Source organism: Leucoraja erinacea, chromosome 12 (genome assembly GCF_028641065.1).
Source record: "Leucoraja erinacea ecotype New England chromosome 12, Leri_hhj_1, whole genome shotgun sequence".
In the NCBI taxonomy this organism is placed as follows: Eukaryota; Metazoa; Chordata; class Chondrichthyes; order Rajiformes; family Rajidae; genus Leucoraja; species Leucoraja erinaceus.
Window position 1 is genome coordinate 18,830,538 of NC_073388.1, and position 23,206 is coordinate 18,853,743.

The 23,206-nt window shown below is 40.1% G+C and overlaps 1 protein-coding gene and 1 long non-coding RNA gene across 4 annotated transcripts in view; one reads left to right on the plus strand and one right to left on the minus strand.

Moving 5' to 3' along the window:
• The window catches only part of LOC129702123 (uncharacterized), a 42,486-nt gene that overhangs the window by 7,763 nt on the left and 11,517 nt on the right, over nt 1-23,206 (plus strand). The window contains exon 2 of the long non-coding RNA XR_008724332.1: nt 10,219-10,415. This is a non-coding gene — a long non-coding RNA (uncharacterized LOC129702123). The remainder of the gene's footprint in view (nt 1-10,218; nt 10,416-23,206) is intronic.
• On the minus strand, nt 1,437-21,562 carry cldn2 (claudin 2). Of its 3 annotated transcripts, XM_055643703.1 has the most exons (4): nt 19,897-21,562; nt 8,325-8,429; nt 5,445-6,123; nt 1,437-1,718 (listed from the first exon to the last, which is right to left on the minus strand). In XM_055643703.1, the coding sequence occupies exons 3-4, from the start codon at nt 6,001-6,003 to the stop codon at nt 1,690-1,692; spliced, it is 588 nt and encodes a 195-aa protein (XP_055499678.1). In that variant the 5' UTR covers nt 6,004-6,123; nt 8,325-8,429; nt 19,897-21,562; the 3' UTR covers nt 1,437-1,689. The 3 variants fall into 3 exon arrangements, with proteins under 3 accessions (XP_055499678.1, XP_055499677.1, XP_055499676.1); XM_055643702.1 differs by having other exon boundaries at nt 1,437-6,123; nt 8,325-8,413; nt 19,897-21,554; XM_055643701.1 differs by having other exon boundaries at nt 1,437-6,123; nt 19,897-21,554.

Consider the following 23,206-nt stretch of genomic DNA (forward strand, 5'->3'; position numbering starts at 1 on the left):
TTCATCTGTCATATTTTCTCAGCTTGTTTGTTTAGTTTGTCTCTTATTTTACCTTTCAATCTTCCGTTTTTGTTCTCTGGAAGTCGACATGCCCAGCCTCACCTGCCAGGCATGACTTCCTGCTCTCCATTTCACAACATTCTACATTTTGCTGTCTGTGTTATTTTGCTCATCTTCTCACTCTCTGATTTAATTCACTCGTTGATCAGAGATCCTTGTTTATGGATTATCCCCATGGTGTCTCTGGTTTTAATCTAATAAGGGACATCTCCCCTCCCCATCCTCACAGTAGTTTAACAAGCTTCTGTTCTCTGCTTCCCAGAACTTACAAAGGGTCTTCAACCTGAATCATGAACTCTTTATTTTCCCACAGATGTTGGCTGACTTGTGTATTTCCACCAATTTTATTTTTATTTTAGATCTCCATCATTGCAGGTTTTTATTATTTTCCTTTTTGTGAATGACCTCTTGCAGTTGTCCACTGGAACGATGGTATAGAGCATATGCAGAGCATAGTCTGTCCATTTCTAATGCATAATTTTACCAGCACTACATGGAACTCACTAAGTTAATTCTGAAGCTTTATTGAATCTCATGTTTCCTTGTTAGTGCCACCTGCCTGCATTTGAATTTCAAGCAAATTAGGACAAATTAAACATTAAACTTCAGTGCCAGTGAATAAGTCACCCTCACATCGAGCTATGATTTACGCACCAGCCATTTGATTGCTGGATCCTGTTCAAATGAAAAAGTTGCAAATACTCATTTGTATCTGAGGAGAGAAGTAAAAGAGTTTTAACACACTGACCATTCACCCAGATACGTTTGCCAAAAGTTGATCTGAAACATTAGCTCTGTATCTCTTTCCACAAATGTGTGCTATTCCCTAAAATTTGTATTTCATATTTTGATGTTGCATTGTATTTCATTCTTGTATCTGTACTAGCATTTTCTGTGTATGGTCAAGTCACTCATAGGCTGCAAGATCAGGCCTCCCATGACTTGTGGAGTTAAATAATTTCAATAAGCAAGGTCAGACCACACATAACCTGAATAGAGTCAGATCTCATAATCTGTGAAATCCTATCTGTGTGAAACAAGGCTGCTCAAAATCTGTTTTATTTGGGTTGGCCTGACTGATGCGGCAGAGGGTTTTGTGGGACTGGGAACCAACAGACAGCCCAGACATCAATCCCCAATATATATGACAGGTTTATTCCCAATCTCCTCAAATCTAACCTCTGCTGAGATCCAACTCAAAATATACGGCTTTGGTGCAGGGAGATACCAATGGTATGATTCAATGCTTACAGGCAGACTGGGAAACTATGGAGCGCTGTAACAGTGCAGTAGTAATGAGGAGCAGATTCAATAAACGTGAATGTACTTCAACTTTGGTTATCAGTAATCAGTGTACAAGTGCAAGGCAATAAACATGATCAGAATATTTTATTGTTCCCAGTATATGTTGATTACAATCGTTAATTATCAATGACTTTTTTCATTTTTGTAAATATATAATCTCAAGAAAATTGTCAATAAGTGAGGCAAAAAGTAAAATAAATCTACAAAGTACATTAATTTCTTATTCAATTGATCTGATAAACTTAAAAATCAGTAATAACAGAACATCTCGCAGTTTATGAAGTGTTAATATAAGAGTAATGACTCCATTTTAAAATGTTCTGGTTAATATCTTGAAGCTTTTTTTCTTATGCCTAGAAAAAAGGAATATTGTTATTTTCAATACTTGAAATCAAATTTTCTGGGAAAATGATTAGAGTTCACAAAATCAATTGACATAAACTCCTAATTATTTAGCATTCAACAAAGAAACTGCTCATGGTCTCAATCTCCACCAAATCTTTCTTAAGAACCAGACACAGATTTGTTTTGCTGAACAATTGATCATTCAAATTCAGTAAAATAGAAAGCTCCTTTGACCATGGGCATTTTAAAAAGAGATTTATAAAAAAAAGATCCCTGAAATGTTCCACCAGACAGAAATTGATTAATAACGCTTGCACAGAACAGGGAACAATCAGTTTCTAATCTGCAGAGATGGGGAGTGTTGAGATGGCCCACTCCAGGAACGGAGTTGCAGGTTCCGTGTGTGGAGTGTTAGAGAACAGAAACATGCAAAAGTACTAATTTGATATGTGAGAACGCCATATAATGTCCAAATTTAATTCAGCAATAACATGCTGTTTGTTCCAGTGATGGATTGGCTTGAAGACAATGGTGTTATTCGCCAAGTATTATTGGTTGAGCAGTCAGTTCATGTCACTCTGACATGGGAGTTCCCTAGAAGCAGCAGGCAGTAAAGAAAGCGAATGGTATGTTAGCTTTCATTGCAAAAGGATTTGAGTATAGGAGCAGAGAGGTTCTACTGCAGTTGTACAGGGTCTTGGTGAGACCACACCTGGAGTATTGCGTACAGTTTTGGTCTCCAAATCTGAGGAAGGACATTATTGCCATAGAGGGAGTTCAGAGACGGTTCACCAGACTGATTCCTGGGATGTCAGGACTGCCTTATGAAGAAAGACTGGATAGACTTGGTTTATACTCTCTAGAATTTAGAAGATTGAGAGGGGATCTTATAGAAGCGTACAAAATTCTTAAGGGGTTGGACAGGCTAGATGCAGGAAGATTGTTCCCGATGTTAGGGAAGTCCAGGACAAGGGGTCACAGCTTAAGGATAAAGGGGAAATCCTTTAAAACCGAGATGAGAAGAACTTTTTTCACACAGAGAGTGGTGAATCTCTGGAATTCTCTGCCACAGAGGGTAGTTGAGGCCAGTTCATTGGCTATATTTAAGAGGGAGTTAGATGTGGCCCTTGTGGCTAAGGGGCTCAGGGGGTATGGAGAGAAGGCAGGTACGGGATACTGAGTTGGATGATCAGCCATGATCATATTGAATGGCGGTGCAGGCTCGAAGGGCCGAATGGCCTACTCCTGCACCTAATTTCTATGTTTCTATGTAACAGTGCAGCAGGCGCTCGTTCACTCTGGCCTGCACATAGTGTGATAGGGCTCTGTGGAACTTTATTTTTCTTTTGACATTATTCTGTCATGGCCAAGCTGAACAATTTATAACAGTTCAACTTAGCCTATGGATGTCAAGAGTCAAGTGCTTTATTCTCATATGTCCCAGATAGAACAATAACATTCTTACTTGAGAGTGGTGAATCTCTGGAACTCTCTGCCACAGAGGGTAGTTGAGACCAGTTCATTGGCTATATTTAAGAGGGAGTTAGATGTGGCCCTTCTGGCTAAGGGGATCAGGGGGTATGGAGAGAAGGCAGGTACAGGATACTGAGTTGGATGATCAGCCATGATCGTATTGAATGGTGGTGCAGGCTCGAAGGGCCGAATGGCCTACTCCTGCACCTAATTTCTATGTTTTTACTTGCAGCAGCACAACAGAATATGTAAACATCTGCTGTACTTCTCATTAGGCGCCATCTTGGTTACTGTTTCAACAATTACATCTATTAAAATGCTCCACCAATCTTCACCTGGCATAAAATACAGATAATGAGTAATGTATTTTATTTAAAGAAGCACTTGGACCAAAGTACATTTCCATGTGTTAACACTTCAGAAGTAGTCCACAGCAACAGGCACTGTCAGACTATTCAACTAATCTACTACACTCAGGCAGTTTCAGAGGGTAAAATCTGGGTGGCAAATATGTAGGAGACTTGCTAAGCACTTCATGAATACATTTAGAGCATTGTACTCTCAACCCAGATGAGATCCACCATATCAGCATAGAGTATGATTCAGGGCTGAAACCAGAATGTCTATAGAGCAGATGAAGGCAGTTATACACAGAAGAATTGGCAAGGTTTATCATGCAACTTTTATATTGTAACATTCAACGTGATAAATGTAACAGTAATTAATCTAAATGTTGTCGACCTTTCCAAGGCACCACACAATTCAACACTTCCATCACTGGGCAAATAAGTGAAAACATTGGATGTTCCACTAAATTCAGATATCATATAATTTAAAGAAGGGTTTCGACCCAAAACATTGCCTATTTCCTTCGCCCCACAGATGCTGCCACACCCGATGAGTTTCTCCAGCATTTTTGTCTACCATATAATTTAAACAATTATTTTTTAACAATGAACTTTAATTTAATTTAATTTAAACAAGTATGGTGGGAGAATGAACCGACTTTAAAATTAACAATAATGTAAGATCTTAAAATATTTCCACTGAATTGTTTATCGATGTAGAAAAATTAATTGGTATGAAATGTTGGTATCCTGCAGTGTGTGTGTAAATGATCAGATATTCTGAATTAAAGGTAGAATGGTCAAACAAACTGAAGTGTTATTCCAGAATGGATAAGATTGTGGGTTGGGTAGTACAATCATGGGCCCGCTACTGAAATCACTTGATTAACTTTTCACCCAACCCACTCCTGAATGAACAATGCATAAATGTTTAATGGCACAGAGTTTGAGTAAGTGGTAAAATAAACAAAACCTATTAGACATTTGTTCACAGGAGATATTAACTAAAATTAACCGGAACTATTGTAACTACGAGTTGGAAAGTCTTTGCTGAGCTATCAATTATTTACAACTGTCACCTTGCAAAGTGCCATTCTACGTGGAGTACTTGCTAGAATGGGAAAGCTACTAAACCAGGGGGGTAAACTTTTTTTTGATCTACAGTTTAACGTGCCTTAAGCCTATCTCATTTAGACAAGTGAAAGGAAATCCTATTTTAAAAACGGACTTTTCCACAGCTGCAGATTAGGCATTTGGATTGTTCCTCTTTAGTATTCAATCATTCACATAAAAGCAAATGCTGACAGAAAATCTGTAGCAAAATCCATGATTTTTCCTTGGAAGAATGAAATTTGTTTCTTTTCCGTGGTCATTTTTATACAAAGCCCAGACTTACTTTTAAGCTGCATAGGATTATTAAACATTTCAGGTAGTGTCTTTCCACCTAGGAATGATGTGTAGTAAAAGCAGGAAAAAGCCATACTGTTTCAAGTTTCATTCTAGCAAATATTACTTCTAGCCTAGTAAATGACCCCATCAATGGTCAAAAACTGTGGAAAATTATTATTTTTTAAATTATAAACTATGAGTACATAATAATTTGCATGCCGTATTAGCAAAAAGATATCTTTATACTATTTTGCAAGGGCTTTGACAGCTGAATTCCTTCGGAGAGAATGATTTTGTGATAAAGAATAATTTTGTAATGACTCCTTAAAGTGGTTTCACTGTGTGCCCCACACTGCCACTGAACACACAACTGAATCTACACATAACCAGTCAGATTGTAAGAGTTGAATTCTGATTTTGCTGCTTTTGAATGAAGAGATGCTGCTGAGGGTGCTGGCACAGTACGGTTTGCTGCAGGATTCTGGTAGGACATGGGTCGTCTACTGTACGGCTCAGATTTCCTACCTATGAATGACATGGCCAGTATGACTCCTCCAATGATGGTCAACATGGCAGCAACGACCCCGAGGTACAGGGACTCGCCAATTTCAAACTTGAGGTCACCTGGAATTAAGGGGTCGTTGAAATACAGTATCACCCCATTCATTGTCCATGCCACAGGTACCAAGCCCATCAGTCCAGCTACGATAAAGAAGACTCCTCCAGTTCCAGCAATTTTGTCCTTTATGGGAGAATCCTTGGCACACACAGTGCATTTCATGCCCACCACAGAAATGGTGATAGCGAGCAAGGAGAGAGCAACGGAAATGACCATCATGGCTCGTGCGGCCTGCAGATTTGCTGGAAGCTCCAGGACGGAGTTGTAGGTCTCACACTGAAAGACACCAGTGCTAAACATGGCACAGGCCCACCACAGCCCTTTCATGTAGACAATGGCAGTCACAACGTTCGCTCCGATGTGTGCTGTGATCCTCCACTGTGGCATAATAGTAGCAGACAATGTCCCAACCATGCCGATTATGCAGACAATCAAAGCTACCAGTTGCATGGCAGTGTTGGCCATGGTGCAATACAAAAGCCTTCACTTCAATGAAAAACGTAGATCCTTACTGCATGCTTTCCATGCAAAATTGTGCTTCGGACATCAGTTGCTGCTGTCAGAGGCCTGGCTTCATGTGCCTATCTGAAATCATTGAGATGAAAGGTTTACAAATATCGTGAAGAAATGATATTCAGCAACTTAAAATCTAAGCTTTACAAATATTAATTGTTCTTTATTGAAATTTCACAAAGTGTGGAAATTGTGTTTCCTATCCTGTATCGTATCAGAATTCTAAAAATACATTTTGCATTTCAGTACTAATTCAATTAGTTTAACTTTAAATACTTCTGTCATATTATACTGTCATATAAACATCCTGAATTATTTGTGCCCCCTGGCAATGCATAGTAATCAGGGTTTGCATTTAGCATTTAAATAAGTCATCTCTCACTCCCCGTGTTCTATCTATGACCAATGCTCACATTAACTGTAATAATTGGATCCCAATCTGAAGCGTCACTTATCCATGTTCTCCAAAGATGCAGCCTGTCTGCTAAGTTACTCCAGTACTTTGTGTCTTTCTTTATAAACCAGCATCTGTGGTTACTTGAATCTCCATAAAACAATGCTTCCTGCCCTCATATACACCTAAAAATAGTCTTGAACTTGTTGCCAAATACCACCCTCTTCTCACATTCTCTGACTTTCCTTCCCTTTCTTGAGACCACCATCTCCATCCCATAGGGCAGCTGGCAACAAACAATGTTTTCAAAGAAAGACACAAAGTGCTGGAGTCACTCAATGGGTCAGGCAGCATCTCTGAAGAAATGGATAGGTGACGTTTTGGTTTAAGACGCTTTCTTCAGACTGAAGAAGGGTCCCGACCCAAATAGTTGCCCATCCTTTTTCTCCAGAGATGCTGCCTGATCCATTAAGTTACTCCAGCTATTCGCATCTATCTTTGGTATAAACCAACATCTGTAGTTCTTTGTTTCTACAATAAACAAATGTTTCCTGATGAAGAGTTGAAGCACTAACTCTATTTCTCTCTTCACAGATGCTGCCAGATGTGCCCACAGCAACATTTACTATTTTGACTTCCTTTGAGATCAACTGACTAGGTTTCATGTAAATTCCCCTTTTCTACAACACAAGATAATTGAAACCAACCATTTTAATACATCCACAGCACCACAAGTAATTCTCCCCTGTCCCCCAAAACAGCCCCCCCCAAACATATTAGGCACCAATTGTCTGCTAAAAAATGCTGGTATTGTGATTACACAATTACTAGACCAGTAATATAGAGCCAGAGACATAGGCTTGAATAGCAATGACAGAATTTAAATGTAATTTAAAAAAAGATTCAAAATGGCTACCATACTAATGCTGTAAAAATCTAACATCCTACAGCAAACAAAATTGGCTGTTTTTACCTGGTTGGAAATAAACACGGTATCAGATCCAGAGCAATGTTTCTAACTCTTCCCTGCCGTCTGATTCTCAGCAAGTCACCTCATTATATCAAACTAATTCACCAATATATAATGCTTGGATTTTGTAATAATAATGACGGCAGAATTGCAAGTGTTCACTGAGATTGCTTCACAAACCTTTCATCAATTGTGGGAATTCTGTGCTTGCATGTGGTTAGCTTGGAAATTCTAATATTTCCATAAATGGTTTAATGCAGCACTGCCAGCTGATCTCCAAACTGAAAATACAAGGGCACATTAATCTGTGTTAATTGCCCCATATTTTAAAAAAATAACTGAACAAAAGATTTTGTAACTGGTCTGAGGGAGGTGCAGTGATAATTTCCTTAAACTGGAAAGAAATTTTAATAGAGGGAAATATTTGTGGCAAACCAAGGCAACACATTTTAAGCAGCTTATCGATTTAAAAACAATCTTTTAAAATGTTAATTGTTTTTTAAATTTAGAGTTTTTACATTTTTTACATTCAGTGCTTAAAATGCTTATAAGAGGTTCCAAAATGTTAAAACATGCCTTACCTCTGAGCTATCCAGGTTAAACTTAGGGGCATATCTTAGAAACGTTGTCTCAGATTTTTGTGGGCTGGTCTAATTTTGACGGTCTCCCATGATGTTAATTTATAGGACTACAAAACACTATTGTTGAAGGTCACACCACAGAAAAGTCTCCCATTATTTCATCCAAGTTCAAATTCTAGGGCCACTGAAGAGAAAGCATGTAGACCTTATACAGATCAAAGGCAATACTTGTGACCCCGCTGATCACAAAACCTGAGTTAAGATCTCCCAATTAATGAATTTAGCACAGGACTCAGCTGTTCCATGGCCTGACAGAAATCATACTCACAAAACAGTATCTTTCTCTGTGGTATCGGTCAATCAAGGATTCCTTTTGGATTCATCGACAAAGATAAAAGTCCTCCCTTCTGAGCGGTGCTACAGTTGAATGAAACTAAAATAAATGAGAAGAATCCTCATATATATGTTTAGTGGTTGGGGGGGGGGGGGGAGGGGGGGAGGGGGGGGGGGGGGGGGGGGGGGGGGGGGGGGGGGGGGGAGGGGGGGGGGGGGGGGGGGGGGGGGGGGGGGGGGGGGGGGGGGGGGGGGGGGGGGGGGGGGGGGGGGGGGGGGGGGGGGGGGGGGGGGGGGGGGGGGGGGGGGGGGGGGGGGGGGGGGGGGGGGGGGGGGGGGGGGGGGGGGGGGGATGACTTACACAGAAAGCAACTTTTGGTGCTGAGCACAGTATCACTTTGTTAAAGAAAGCACTGCAGATGTTGGAAAAACCTAAGGTAGACAAAAATGATGGAGAAACTCAGCGGGTGAGGCAGCATCTAAGGAGAGAAAGAATAGGCGACATTTCGGGTCGAGACCCTTCTTCAGTCACAGTATCACTTGGCTGACTATCTTACACTAAAGGATTTTCCCTTATCACTGTGAATGGATCGATTGTAATCATGTGTTGTCTTTCTGCCTACTGGTTCGCACGCAACAAAACTCATGTAGCTCGGTACATGTGACAATAAATTAAACTAAACAAAATTAAACCTCAATACTTTCTTCTCTTTTCTAAATAAAAGCTCAATCCTGATTTCCAACTCATTATCAATACCCACATAGTTAATGAGAAGGAGTAAAGTTTGTGCACACACTATCCTTTCAGTATTGAGTTATAAAACCCCACCATCCTATGGGTGAAAAAATTCCCATAATATTGCTAATCCTTCCACCAGTTAGTATATCTGTCCACTTAGTTATTGACTTACCAGTGAAGAGATATCAGTTTATCCTATCCACTGTGTTTATCTCTCTTGTACACACCTCAATTAAACTTTTCTTAGACCCCTCTCAGCCAAAAGAAATAACTCCAGCCCACCTAATCCTCCCTCTTAATTAGAATTCTTTAGCCCTGCCAACATAAATGTCCTTTCATGTCCTTGCTGTAATTTGTCAACTAAAGCTATTGTGCTGTACTCTAGTTGAAATGTGCCTAGCTTACTATAAAGTTACATAGATACATAGAAAATTGGTGCAGGAGTAGGCCATTCGGCCCTTCGAGCCTGCACCGCCATTCAATATGATCATGGCTGATCATCAAACTCAGTATCCCGTACCTGCCTTGGTTCTTGCTCAGGTTGTCCGATCTTACATATTATTCCTCAGCCAACAAAGGAAAAGAGACTCTTGAGGATCACCTTATCTGTTTATCTTGCTGCAATTTGCCTGGAATTAGACTGTATAGTTTAGAGTTCATAAATTCATAAGTCATAGGAACAGAATTAGGCCATTCAGCCCATCAAGTCTACTCTGCCATTCAGTCATGGCTGATCTATCTTTCCCTCTCAACCCAATTCTCTTGCCTTCTCCCTATAAATCCTGACACTCATACTAATCAAGAACCTATCAATCTCCACTTTAAAAATATTAATTGACTTGGCCTTCACAGCCTTCTGTGGCAATAAATTCCACAGATTCACCACCTTCTGACTTAACAAATTCCTCCTCATCTCCTTTCTAATGATACGTCCTTTTATTCTGAGGCTATGCTCTCTGGTCCGAGTCTCTCCCACTCTAGTAAAGGGAGATAGCACAATGTTTTTGTTCAAAGAAAATTCCATGAAAGCCTTCTCTCTATTTGTGTGCCCCCCAGGATTTCTGTGGTTTCAATGTCAAAAATAATACTGGTGAATCAATATTCAAGACTTTTGGTTAGTAAATAAGACAAACCTTTGTTCATTTTTCAGAATACAAGGCAGCATTTATTGCCCATATCGATTGCGCGAGAGAATGTGATGGCAGGTTACATTTAACTGCTGAAATGCTTAAGAATACACTCTGACAATACAAACCTGGTAGTTTACGGATTTGGACCCACTGGCAAAGAAGGAATAGTATTATTTCTTCAAGCCAGGATCATGTGTGACTCTGAGAGAACTTACAAGTAAGTGGTGTGTCCATGTGTCTGCTGAACTTGTCCGTCTATGTGATAGATGTTATGATATTAGTTTAGTTTAATTTAGTTTAGTTTAGTTTAGAGATACAAGCCCTTCGGCCCACTGAGTTTGCAAAGACCAGCGATCACACTAGTTTTTTCCTACATACTATGGACAATTAGCAGGTCAATTAACCTGTAAACCTGCATGTCTTTGGAATGTGGGAGGAAATTGGAGCACCAGGAGAAAACCCATGGGAGAAACACAGGGAGAACGTACAGACTCCATACAGACAGCACCCGTAGTCACGATCGAACCGGGGTCTCTGGAGATGCAAGGCAGCAACTCTGCCATTGCAACACTGTGTCGCCCTTATGAAGAGCTAGGAAGGAAAGGCAGAGATTCACAGGTAAATATAAAGAGAACATTTTGTAGATGGAGCATGGTGCAGGCATGGAAAAGGAGTTAGTAACAGGAGAGAAGATTTTATTGTGTCCTGGAAGTGGAGAGAATGAATGCTTAGAATATCTGATGGGGTACTAATCTGGTTTGTTCTCAGTGATGCCAAGCGTCATGAAATAGTGAAGCAAATATCCAGGCAAATGATTTGCTCCCGACCTGTGCCTTGTTGACTTGGGATATCAGGAGGTGAGTCAGTTCCCACAGCCCAGCCTCTGATCTGTTCTTGTAGTCACAATATTTAAGTGGTTGGTTCAACTAAGCTTGTTGTCAATGGTAGACAAAAATGCTGGAGAAACTCAGCGTCTATGGAGCAGAGGAAATAGGCAACATTTCGGGCCAAAACCCTTCTTCAGACTTGTCAATGTTGATCCCTCCCAGAAGTGTAAGCATTGACAGTGGTCGAACCATGTTTGTGTTTAAACTCTCCCTTGGAGGAGATGGCCATAGCTGGGTCTTTTATGGCATGAATTCTAATATGGCTAATGCCAGGATATCATCCACATCTTTTTGTATGCATGTTGTGTTTGCTGACAGTTGAGAATGGATTAAAACTTAGGCAATCTTCAGTGAACATGTCCATTTCTGATGTAATTATGGAAGAAAGACCATTGATGAAGCAAGCAAAGAGAATTTAATCCAGATAGAAGAACTGCCAGGGTCCGTGTTTTACTTAAGCCTTGTGCAATTGAAGAATTGGAAACAAAAATCCTCAAAACAATATGATCAATTAAAATGCATTTTATTCTACGCTGATTAAATAAATCTAAGCTTTGGCTTTCATCGTCCAAGCTAGAAATCTATTTCCAAAGTTGAATGACATTTTATGTCCTTGATATCTATCTTAAATGGTTCCTTTGAAAATAAAAAAAACAATCGCAAGTAGTGAAAATCTCAAAAAATTATAAAATGCTGGAAATATTTAGCAGATTAAGTAGAAGGACAAACAGTTAAGGTTTCAAGCTTGGGACCCGTCATCTGTTCTGTTTCTCTTTCCACAAACATTGCTTGACCTGCTGAGTGTTTACAGCATTTTCCATTTTTTATTTTAAATTGTTCCTTTTCTGATTTAGTTTCTTAATGTTGAATGGAACATTCTGGTCTGCAGTTCGACATTCTTCACTCGTACCGAGAATCCATTGCAAACGCTGACATAATGGATCATGCAGTCTTTGGCTCCTTGGTTGTTTATCCCGCAATATGGCAACTTTTCTAAATATAACTAAATATTTGTTTAGTACTTAATCAAGGGCAATTAAAGAAAACAAGCTTTGCTTACCTGAGTCCCAGTTTTGGGAAGGGAACTGAACTTTCACAAATGTTCATATGTAAGCAGGAATGGAGGCTCAGTGCCAAGATTGTACCATTTATTTGTAATGTGCCAAATCATAGCGTCATATTCGATGCTTAACATAATTTTCACTATCATTTCACTGATGTAGGTTAGATATTAAGCATAAAATGCTCTAACTTTTAAAATTCATTATTTCCTGCTTCAGGCAAGTTTCTCATTTTGTTTAAAATAGGAAATAATTTCCTTTCATGGCTTAATTTAAGATTCGCAAAAGTGATTATTTATGAACAAATCACTGTTTGTGGTTAACCCTGTAAACTCTTTGTTCTAATCTACATGCTGTGGCAGGAAATGTTCCAAAGCACTTTTAGTAAGTTATATTTTGAAATAATTTAAAAAGTAATTAACTTACAGCCTATATTTATTAACAATCATTGCCGTTTATATTTTTTAAATTAGATTGTGTGAAGGCACTTTGTCTTTTTAACTTGCAAAGTGAATGATGTTTGGTGGTGCATAGGTTAATTTGTTGTGGAAAGGAGTGTTTCCTTTATCTCCATCACATGTTCATGCAACAGTAACAAGCTGGGCCTCTTAATCGTATCAACAAGTGCTCACAAAAGGAGTTAGCTCACAATTAACATTTGTTCAAGACTCCTCTTGATTTCATTGGGCCCAAGTCCAATTTTTATGCCTTAACACAGCCAAAACTTAAAATGTTGCACTGGCAGAACATTGTTTATCATGTCACCTTTGAGTATTGTTATCTTATTTATCATGGTTGTCTCTGAACTAGTTCTGAATTAGCTTACGTGTAGGAATTCTTGCTGGATGGGTGAGTACCAAGGCAAGTGCACTTGGTCTAAGGAGCTCCAGTTGTATTTATTCATGCTGCTAGAATGATGATCAGGAGGGGAGTGTTCATGGAAAGAATTTGTTGTTGCACAGGTACATAAAAAAGCGGAAAAATGTTGGAAACTGGTGACTGTGCATTGCGTTGGGCAAGGGGTCGATAGGAGGTGTAGGAGTCCTCTGTGTGTATTATCTTGGCTAATACATTATCATTACTGAGTTTGACATAAAGACCAACACAGTACAATGAAAAATGATTGAGGAAGAGTTGATTATGAAAAAGGCATGTTAGCTGATTGGTGCCAGGCTAAAGTTCATAATGAACTAGATAACGAGGTTTAAAAAGGAAGAATACTAGTCACAGTTTATAATACAGAGAATAAAAATAAATTCCTAAATTGTGCTGGAATTAGGGTGTATATTGTCAATGGGCATCAAGAAATAGCGAATATTTAAACAGCCGAACTGGTCAGGTCAGGTCGGGGGGAGTTCTCCCCACCACGGGTACGATGTAATCCTGTGCTACCTGCTCCATGGTTGGATAGTCGAGAACTAAACCGTCTCCCCACCTGGTTTGCCAGGTGTGGAAGGGGCTGTGGACCCCCAGCAGGATCAAAAACAAGACCTGTCAAAGGGCTGATGAGCTCTTGGTGAGCCAATGGCCATCCACACTTCAGTAGAAGTTGCGATCGCTGTTGTACATAGCATTGTAAGGCACTGTGCCTGTTGATGTTTTCAACAATGATGATGATGAAACTGATGCATGGAGAGATGAAGAGGGATACGATGAAAGAGTTTGGGTATCTGTGAAATTATGGCCAGTTCTGGAGCTGCTGTGATCTTATTGATGTAGAAAGAAATGTTGGGAATTTCTTGAAATACTGATTTGTTTTACAAGAAAGGCTTTAAAATACGAGTATGGCAAGAGGGAAGGTGATGGAGGAATATCAATTGAATATGCAAATTATTTTAAGAGCATTATCAATTACGAACACGGTAAAAAAAATGACAGAGTGAGTTTAAGGTGGGTGACTCCAGCACTTTGTATCATTTTCTGTAAACCAAGGACACAGTAAAGTTGACCAGAATCAATTTGAAGAAACAGAAACTTTGTTTGTTCACCTGAAGTAATGTTACTTACCCCAGCCATGCAACAAATACAAATGAGGACTTATTACATGGTTTTATGGAGGGTTTTGAATATTGTGTGCCTGGAAGGTATGCAGCAGTGTGATTATCTGTTTCATAGGCAAATAGAGCTCAATATGGGATAGGATATTGGTGGCAGGATTTGGACCAACTTTGTTGATGATGTATTTCGGAGGGTAGCTGGAAGAACTGACAGTTAGCAGTCCTGATGAGCCTTGAATGTGGGGTTTGATGTTCGGCTCTTGAGTAGATCAAGTACTCACCTTCAGGGGTCCAAATGACAATTAAATTGACTCTTGACTCTTGACTCTTGACTCTAGATTGGCTGGAGTGACAGTGAGTAAGCAGTGAGGGAGGAGAAGGAGTTAGTAATCGGAGAGAAAATGTTTTGGTGGTAATCATAAAATTAAGACTTAGTTAGACTCAGTTTTCCAACTGTCAAAAGGCTATGCATTAAAATTAGTTTCCAGAGATTTTAGCATGCAGTTATTTTTTTTTAAGGTCTTCTGAAGTACTTTCACCATTTTTTTACGGAGATTCTGCTAACTGGGAAACAAGATTGTGCATTGGTGTGTGGGCTAATTCTCTCTAGCGTATGCACTTATTTCTTGCACTTACTTTCTGTCCTCTTCCCACTCTCCATATTTAGAGTCATTGCCAGAGCTGTCTGCTTGCCTACCACAAAGAAAGCTCTTTAACAGTTCTAACCAGCCTAATAGCAGGTAATGCATGGATGATTTAGTGGCTGGATGTTCAGTAGACAGCCACTGTCTATAAATGTTTGAGTTTGCTTATAATGTTTTCATATGAAAGGAAAAAAAACAAAATTGCTAAAAATAATTATTTTGGACTTGGTATTGAAAGCAACAGAAAGTGTTTTTCACATCAATAATGGCTGATTTGGGGTTAATGTGGCCTGACACTCGATGCTACAGTTTGAACCATTTGTTTTTTTCAGCAGAGATGTTAAACAAAGTTTCCATCTATGCTCTCAGATATGAAATATCCAAAGCATGGTTTGTGGAACAGAGAAGTTCTCCTCATCTTCTGGCCAAAATGTAGTCTTTTACTTTTTTACTCATCTTTACCTGAAGCAGGTAAGCTTTGGTTTTGAACATTGGCAAAGCAACAATATATGGTCATTTACTTCATTGCCATTTGCTGGAGCTTAGCTTTTACCAATTGGCAAAATTCCCTTTAGGTTTTGAAGGGTTTGATTTTGATGTACGTTCTTGTTAAAAAGAACATATAACAAATGAATTGTGGTTAATTTCTGTGAAATCATCCAGAAATCCTTAATTACAAATTTCTTCTCAGAAAAGGTTACAATCCTATTACATCCTCCTGCACTCTTCACCAAGCCCAAAGCCCAAAGTCTTTGAATGTTGAAGCTAGTGATCAACTGGAGGGGAGGAAGTTTGAAAATGGTAGAAATATGAGAAGATATTTTCAAGGCTGGATGGTAAGTATATATGTCAAACAGTATAGCAACAAGTTGAAGGGTTTGAGTTGATTTAGTTGTAAGTTGAGGATGAAGTGTTGCTCAATGCTGAAGATAAGGGTGAAAATTGCCTTGCTAAAGTTCACTTACGCTGTAACAGTGGAGAGCAGTATATGATAACTAGAGCCAGGATTTTGCCATATATGCCATGTCCATTTTCATGCCTTTTTTTAACAATTTCACCAGGATAATGCCTTTTTCACAATTGAGTGCCTAAATCAGCCTTTTTTTTGCCATTTTGCTAAAAGGTTGAGTTATTTTCTCTAGTTGTACTGTGATTACAATGACATTTTCTCTGTTAACAATGTTATTATTAACGTGTTAACATAGTATAACTTACAAGAAAACTTCCACCACCGGGGCAAAACCGGGGGCGCCACCTTCGAATATACTTATGAATAGAAAGTTTAAGAAAGAACTGCCGATGCTGGAAAACTCGAAGGTAGGCAAAAAATGCTGGAGAAACTCAGCGGGTGAGGCAGCATCTATGGAGAGAAGGAATAGGCGATGTTTCAGGTCGAGACCCTTCTTCAGACTGATGTGGGGGGGGCGGGGGGTGAGAAAAAGAAAGGAAGAGGCGAGACACTAGGACTAGAAGGAGAGCTGGGAATGGGGAAGGGGAGGAGGGAGAAGACAAGGGATATCTAAAATTAGAGAAGTCAATGTTGATACCGCTGGGGTGTAGACAACCCAAGCAAATTACCCAAGCTTATCTCCTCACTACATTTACTGCTGGCTCCAGTTGCAAATCTGAGTTTTCGAATGATCTGTGCAAGGCATTCATTGATGCTGGAATTCCACTGTGAAAATTGGAAAACAAATCTCTCAGATGTTTTTTTTCGAGAAATACACAGAGGAACATATACCAAGCGAGTCATCATTACGGAAAAATTATGTTGACAGCAACTTCAACATTGTTGTGCAGAAAATTAGAGATGGTTGCATGCAACAAAATATGGATCTCAATAGATGAGACAACCGGTGCTGTGGGGAGATTTGTTGCCATTGTGGCCATCAGTACACTGGAGGCAGGTCAATCATCAAAGGAGGATTTGTTGACATCGGAAGAATTGGAGAAGTCAAACAGCTCAACTATAGCTCAGTTGTTTACATCTTCACTTGCTGTACTTTGGCCAGAAGGTATAAAACACAATATCTTCTGTTTCCGTTTTATTCCCCAAAATGTTGCATTTGACATGTCAAGGACTTCATAGAATTGCCAAGCATATACGTAGCTTGTTTACAAATGTTGATCGCCTAGTTTCCAATGTCAAGAAAATCTTTCTCAAAGCACTTATTCTTCCTGTGCAGTTGTTTAAGGAAATGGCCCCCTAGATTCCGCTACCTTGTCAGCCTGTTTTGACTAGGTGGGATACATGGCTCTCTGCTGTACTCTGCTATGCTGCAAATTTTGAAAAGATAAATTAAATCATCAACTGTATTGAAGAAGAAGAATCTGCTGCAGAAAAAGTTCCTCCACTGCGATCTTGTGTTTATTGCTTCCAATTTTGCAAACTTCCCACAAGCTATAACTTCCCTTGAGAAACGTGGTGAAATATTAATGAATAACTTGTACGTTTTCAACAAAGTAACTGACTTTGTAAAGTTCCTGGCTATGTCGGTAAAGACATGCAATGAAAATGTTAGAGAGTGATTTTAGCTAACAAATATCTTGAAGAAATACGAAACATAGCTAAAGTTGTCAAAGGTAGTTGTAATGCACAAGATATCGACATGAATATAGCCTGTAGCTTGTTTCAGGTATGCACCAGTGACCTCAGCTGAGGTAGAAATAAGTTTTTCACAATTGAAGCATATTCTGTCTGATAGATGGCATAGTTTAACACCAGACAATTTGAGAAAAATGCTGGTAGTTATGTGCAACCAGGCAACTCTGGTCATGTATTGTTGGATACCTTTATATTCTCATTTTAAACCATATTTTGGTGGTGGAAATAAATGCCCTGTTGTGCCTTTTTTGTCAAAAAGTGCCTTTTTTGTGCCTTTTTTGTAATTTTATTATGCCTTTTTGGCTGCCTATTTCAGTATTTTTTAGCCTAAACATCTTGGGTCTAATGATAACAATTCAGAGTGACTATTGGTGAGATGCTAATGGGTTTAGGAAAGATTAAGGTTAGAACTGTTGTTTCTGTCATGACCTCAGAGGTTCGGATGAGGCAAGAGGTAGAATAAATATTTGCTTGAGAAGGCTATGAGACCCTTCAATACAGCAGGGGGCTGCAGACTTGGGAGTGGCAGTTCAAGAAGCCAGCAGCAGCTGAAGGTCAGTAGCGTATTACAGGACAAAATGGTTTGAACAAATCCAATAATTTTTTGGTGAGAAACTATTAATGATGATACCATGTTCCAATTCAACAAATAACAGAGAACCCTTTGAGTCTTCTTGACATGCTTGTATTTGTTAACTGACGTGGGATTGGAAGATTGTCTATTTATCTCACAAAGCTTTAAAAGCCCTGTCTGGGCTTCAATTACAATAATCGTAAATGTGCAAAGTAACTACTCGCTTTCAAAATGCTTAAAGTATCCCGATGGCATGAAAGATTATACAAAGTTAATATTTCAGTTCAAACACACTTTACCAAAACCATTCTGACGAGGGATCTTCAACCTGAATCATAAAACCTATCTCTATCCACAGATGCTGCCTGACCTATTGAATGCTTGCAGCATTTTCTAAATTGATGACTTTTTTTAAGTGGAGTAGCAGCAAGGAAACTGTTGTTCTTATCACAGTCCTTGATGTGTGCAGATATCTCCTGAAGATAGAATTAGGATTAGCTTTCAAAGCTTTCATGCTGAAGTAATTGCCCAAGGGGAGTAGAGGATTCTAGAGATAGAAGATATGACAATTGAAGTGATTGAAAGAGACCCTGGCTTAAGAATAATGTTCGGATGGTCGGAAGAAAGGCCAAGTCGGAAAGGGCAATTGCAGAGAAAGCAATCAGTGTGAAACAAGTTGTGTTCTGTAATTTTTTTAATAGTTTATTGAAGGTGAAGGATGAAAGACTGCATTGAAAATGAAAATTAAAAGGACATGCGTGATAGCTTCTGTACCTGAGTATCTGGTGTTTGGGGAAGGCTATACAGCTGGGTTTTCTGGATGGATGGGATACAGCGTTGAATCGCTCAGAGTTGAATATGAACATCCCATTCAGCCCGAGAAAGTGAGATGGGAAGGAGATGAAGACAGTGCAGAGGAACAGACCAGAGCCCTGGGAATTCTATCACTGTAAGTGTGGGAGATGGGAAACAATTGCTGAAAATGCCCTTGCTGTATTCAGATGGGAAATACAGAAAGACATGCAGATGAAGTCGGGTGAAGGAGGTGAGTCACAGATGGAAAATAACAAATATTATTGAGTGCTATGGAAACAGCAAAGGAGGGAAAAAACACAAAGTCATGGTCAAAGGCAAAGTCCCATGAGCTTGGTTTGGGCTGATTTTGTGTGTGATTGTGCAATACTTGGCTGAATGATTCAAATAGAGTTCACACCAGAGTGGTGCCATTTGACTGATACCATTTAATTAATTCTTCTCTGCATAGCAGCCTTAAGCAGATACATTAAACTGCCTACTCCCTGCATCTAGTATCATTGAGTCCATGGTTTCTGAATTATGATTTAATGGAAATGGTCAACACATTTTCTTTAGATCCCTAAATCCAATGAAGGAAATTTGCCCAGCCTCTTAGAATGCAAATACAATTTTATTTGCCTGCTAATTTTTAGGCTTACAAAGTGTCTAACTAGCCAGAAAATGTTGCACTCCCTGATCTATCCTTTCCTCACCCACCTTGCTGAAGGTACATCTGCAACTCATGACCCTTGCAAGGCTCTGCATTCATCTTGTGACATTGATGCCCCTGCCCCAACGCCGGCTTTGGGTAGAGGCCAATGTATGCAAATGATACGAGGGGTGGGGGGGGGGGGGGTTAAATATTTTGAGCCTCATGCTCTGAGGGTCCAGAGGAATTCTAGCCAGTATCAACCGTCAACCACTCCGACCCAAGGTAAAACAGGAGTCTTACTTTGAAGACTGGTTTCCAGGTTGCTAATAAACCACCGTCTAACGTTCAAATATTATTGCACACTGCAGTGAGCATTTTAATTTTCTCCCAGCTCGTACATGCCAAACTACAGAAAAACCTAATCAGTTTCATATATAAATTAGTTCACATTCTTTAAATGCTTCTTCCAAGACAAATTCCTACCTGTTTTTGATTGCCCTGTCTTTTCAACTCCAAAGCAGCCGATGTTTTTGTACTCAGCAACTTGCATGGAAGCTGCATTCACGAAGGCGTCCTCCAACACTGTACTCTGCTGTCACTCCCTGTCCCATGCTCGCTTGGCGCTGCAATATTCGTTTCCGCCCCAGTGCTCATCTGGTACTTATTAATCAACCTCCCTAGCGCTAGTCTGACACCTTGTTGCTACTGGTAACCCCTCTGATTTGATTAGCACTCTGATAACTATTAAACCCTGTTTCTTTTTTTTTTCATTGAGTTGAAATTCTACTTTGTGGCACTTTTTTTGTTCAGAAGTGGCATTGCAGTCTTCAGTTTGTGTGCTATGCATGTGCACTGAAGGAGAGTAGGAATACACACTTGATAACATGACCATATGAAAATGCACCAGGTTTTTCAGAAGTTGCACAGGACATTTATTAAATATTTAGAAAGGTACATGGGCAGGACGTGTTTAGAGAGATATGGGCCAAACGCAGGCAGGTGGGACTAGCATTGATGGGACATTTAGTCGGTGTAGACAAGTTGGGCTGAAGGGCCTGTTTCCATGCTGTATGACTCAATGTCTGTAGGACTCGAGACTGGATTATAAGAGCAGGTCTTTATAGAGTCTGCTCAGGGCAAGACAAAAAGATTAAAATCTTCTGCAACAGATCCGGAATCTCCAGTGGTTGAGAAAAGGCCTATTTTCTAGGGTTGGTGAGGAACCATAAGATGTCATTGTGTGGTGTAAGTGTCACCTCCAACAACATGATATCCCATTGTCCGTTATACGCACACAGTCTGTTCCCATCTTTGATTGGCCACTTCCAAAAAAACCTAAACATGACCCACCCCTTGATACAGCAGGTTCCAAGAGAATCACCATAGGAACATGCTGACATAGGAATTATGAGCAAGAGTAGGTCTCCCAGCCTCTCAAATCTGGCCTGGCATTTAGTGTGGCCGATTCTGCCTACCCATGATAATATTATATGATACCCATGATACCCTGCTCATGATACCCTGCTTCTCCAGTTTCATTCATTGCTTCCATAAAAAGCTTCTTCCTCCACCATTCTTGAGTTCCAAAGCCTCATGAACGTCTGAGGGGAAAAAAATCTAAATGGTTTTAAAAGCAGGGTGAGCACTAGTTCTAGATTCTTCCAGAAGATGAATCATCATCTCCAAACCCACCCTGCCAAGTCAGCATCTTTAGAAACCCAAAATGTTGTGGTTCCGAAAACATCATGCCACTATTCATTATGAGGAAGTGTGCTTGTTCACTCCTCCTGCCATGGGGTTCAATATCCAACCTCTCCACGTTATTCAGTGTAACTGTTGTCAACAGTCCCTGCATTAAACTTACCTTGAAAACATTTCATCTCACATCTGTACAATGACGACGAGCAAATGTACGTGTGTGAAGGGAACACCCTCCCTTCTAAGTCACATAGCCTCCTGATTTGAATGTGCGCAGTCTTTGGCTTCAGCATCATAGGTTGAACACCTTAGAATTTGTTACATCCAAGACAATAGCAGAAGTGCCCTCATCACATGCAAAGGCAGAACTCTCCACCTCCCATTCCAGGGAACATGGGGTGAGAAACCAATGTCAGAATGAGAGAATGTCAGCACAGAAAACCCCTTTTCATAACAAGTCCGGGCTTTCAGTGTGATGGGAATCTCCTCCTCTGGTTGTTAAACAATATCTGAGTCAAATTCTTCCAATGTCTCTTCAGTTCCCCCCCCCCCCCCCCCCCTCCACCAGAACCATCAGAGTGGCACAGAGGAGATGCGGTGGAGTTGCTGCCTTACAGCGTCAAATACCTGGGTTTGATCCTGACCACGGGCGCAGTCTGTACGGAGTTTGTACCTTCTCCCCGTGACCGCGTGACCAGATACTTCTGTTTTCTCCCACATTCCAAACACATGCAGGTTTGTAGGTTAACTGGCTTGTGTAAATTGTCACTAGTGTGAAGGATTGATCTAGTGTATGGGTGATAGTGGGCTGCATGGACTTGGAGGGCCAAAGGGCCTGTCTCCACACTGTATCTCTAAAACTAAAACTAACACCAAGATTAGTATCTTACAATGGGACATATTGTTGACTGAGAGCCTGCAATTTCACACTTTCATGAGTGATTATACTCAACAATGTTCTTATGTCTTTAAAACATGATTGTTCAAACACCATAACCATAATATGGTGATAATTTTGTTTTCCCATCACCTGGGAGCTTGGCTCAGTTATTAGTCATTTCAGCCTGGAAGGTTGAGGATTCAGTATGTTAGCACCTGTTTAAGAAAGAACTGTAGATGCTGGAAACATCGAAGGTAGACAAAAAAGCTGGAGAAACTCAGCAGGTGAGGCAGCATCTATGGCGCGAAGGAATAGGCGACGTTTCGGGTCGAGACCCTTCTTCAGACTGATGTGGTGGAGGGAGCGGGAAAAGAAAGGAAGAGGAGGAGACAGTTGGCTGCGGGAGAGCTGGGAAGGGGAGGGGAAGGAAGGAGAAAGCAAGGACTACCTGAAATTGGAAAAGTCAATGTTCATACCTCTGTGGTATAAACTACCCAAGCAAAATATGAGGTGCTGTTCCTCCAATTTGCGGTGGGGACTCACTCTGGCCATGGAGGAGGCCCAGGACAGAAAGGTCAGATTCAGAATGGGAGGGGGAGTTGAAGTATGTTAGCACCTAGTGTTTTTTCAGAGGATTTTAGATAGGCACCTGGATATGCAGAAAATTGAGGGATATGGATCATGTGCAGGCAGATGAGATTAACTTGGTATTAAATTCGACACCTGACATTGAGGGCTGAAGGGCCTATTCCAGTGCAGTACTGTTTTTTAATATATGTATGCATTCATGAAGGCAGCCTGCACTATCAGCGACACGGTCCCTTCAATAAAATCATAAACTGATAGTTTAGGTGAACTTTAAAAACCTAATGGTGCGATTTGTGCAACTGGGAGATCCCCCAATTATCAAGTTAATGTTCATTCTTCATTTCCAACCACAAAAAAATTCAGGGAGTAATATTTCCAAAAGTTTTCACCAATCCTGAAGGAAGTACAGCAGGGAGTGCACCGCCCAACTGATATAATGGTGTCCTTGTAGAATTTTATTCAGATGCTAGTAATTTTGCTGGATGCTGAGTGGCATTTTCAATTATCTAAGAAGGTCAGGTTTTGTAGACCTATGATAAGCAGCACCTTAAGGAGGTCAGTTGCATGAAGCCTCAAAATATACGAGAGAGAAACTTTAAACTTTACATCCTCTTTGTTAACCCTAAT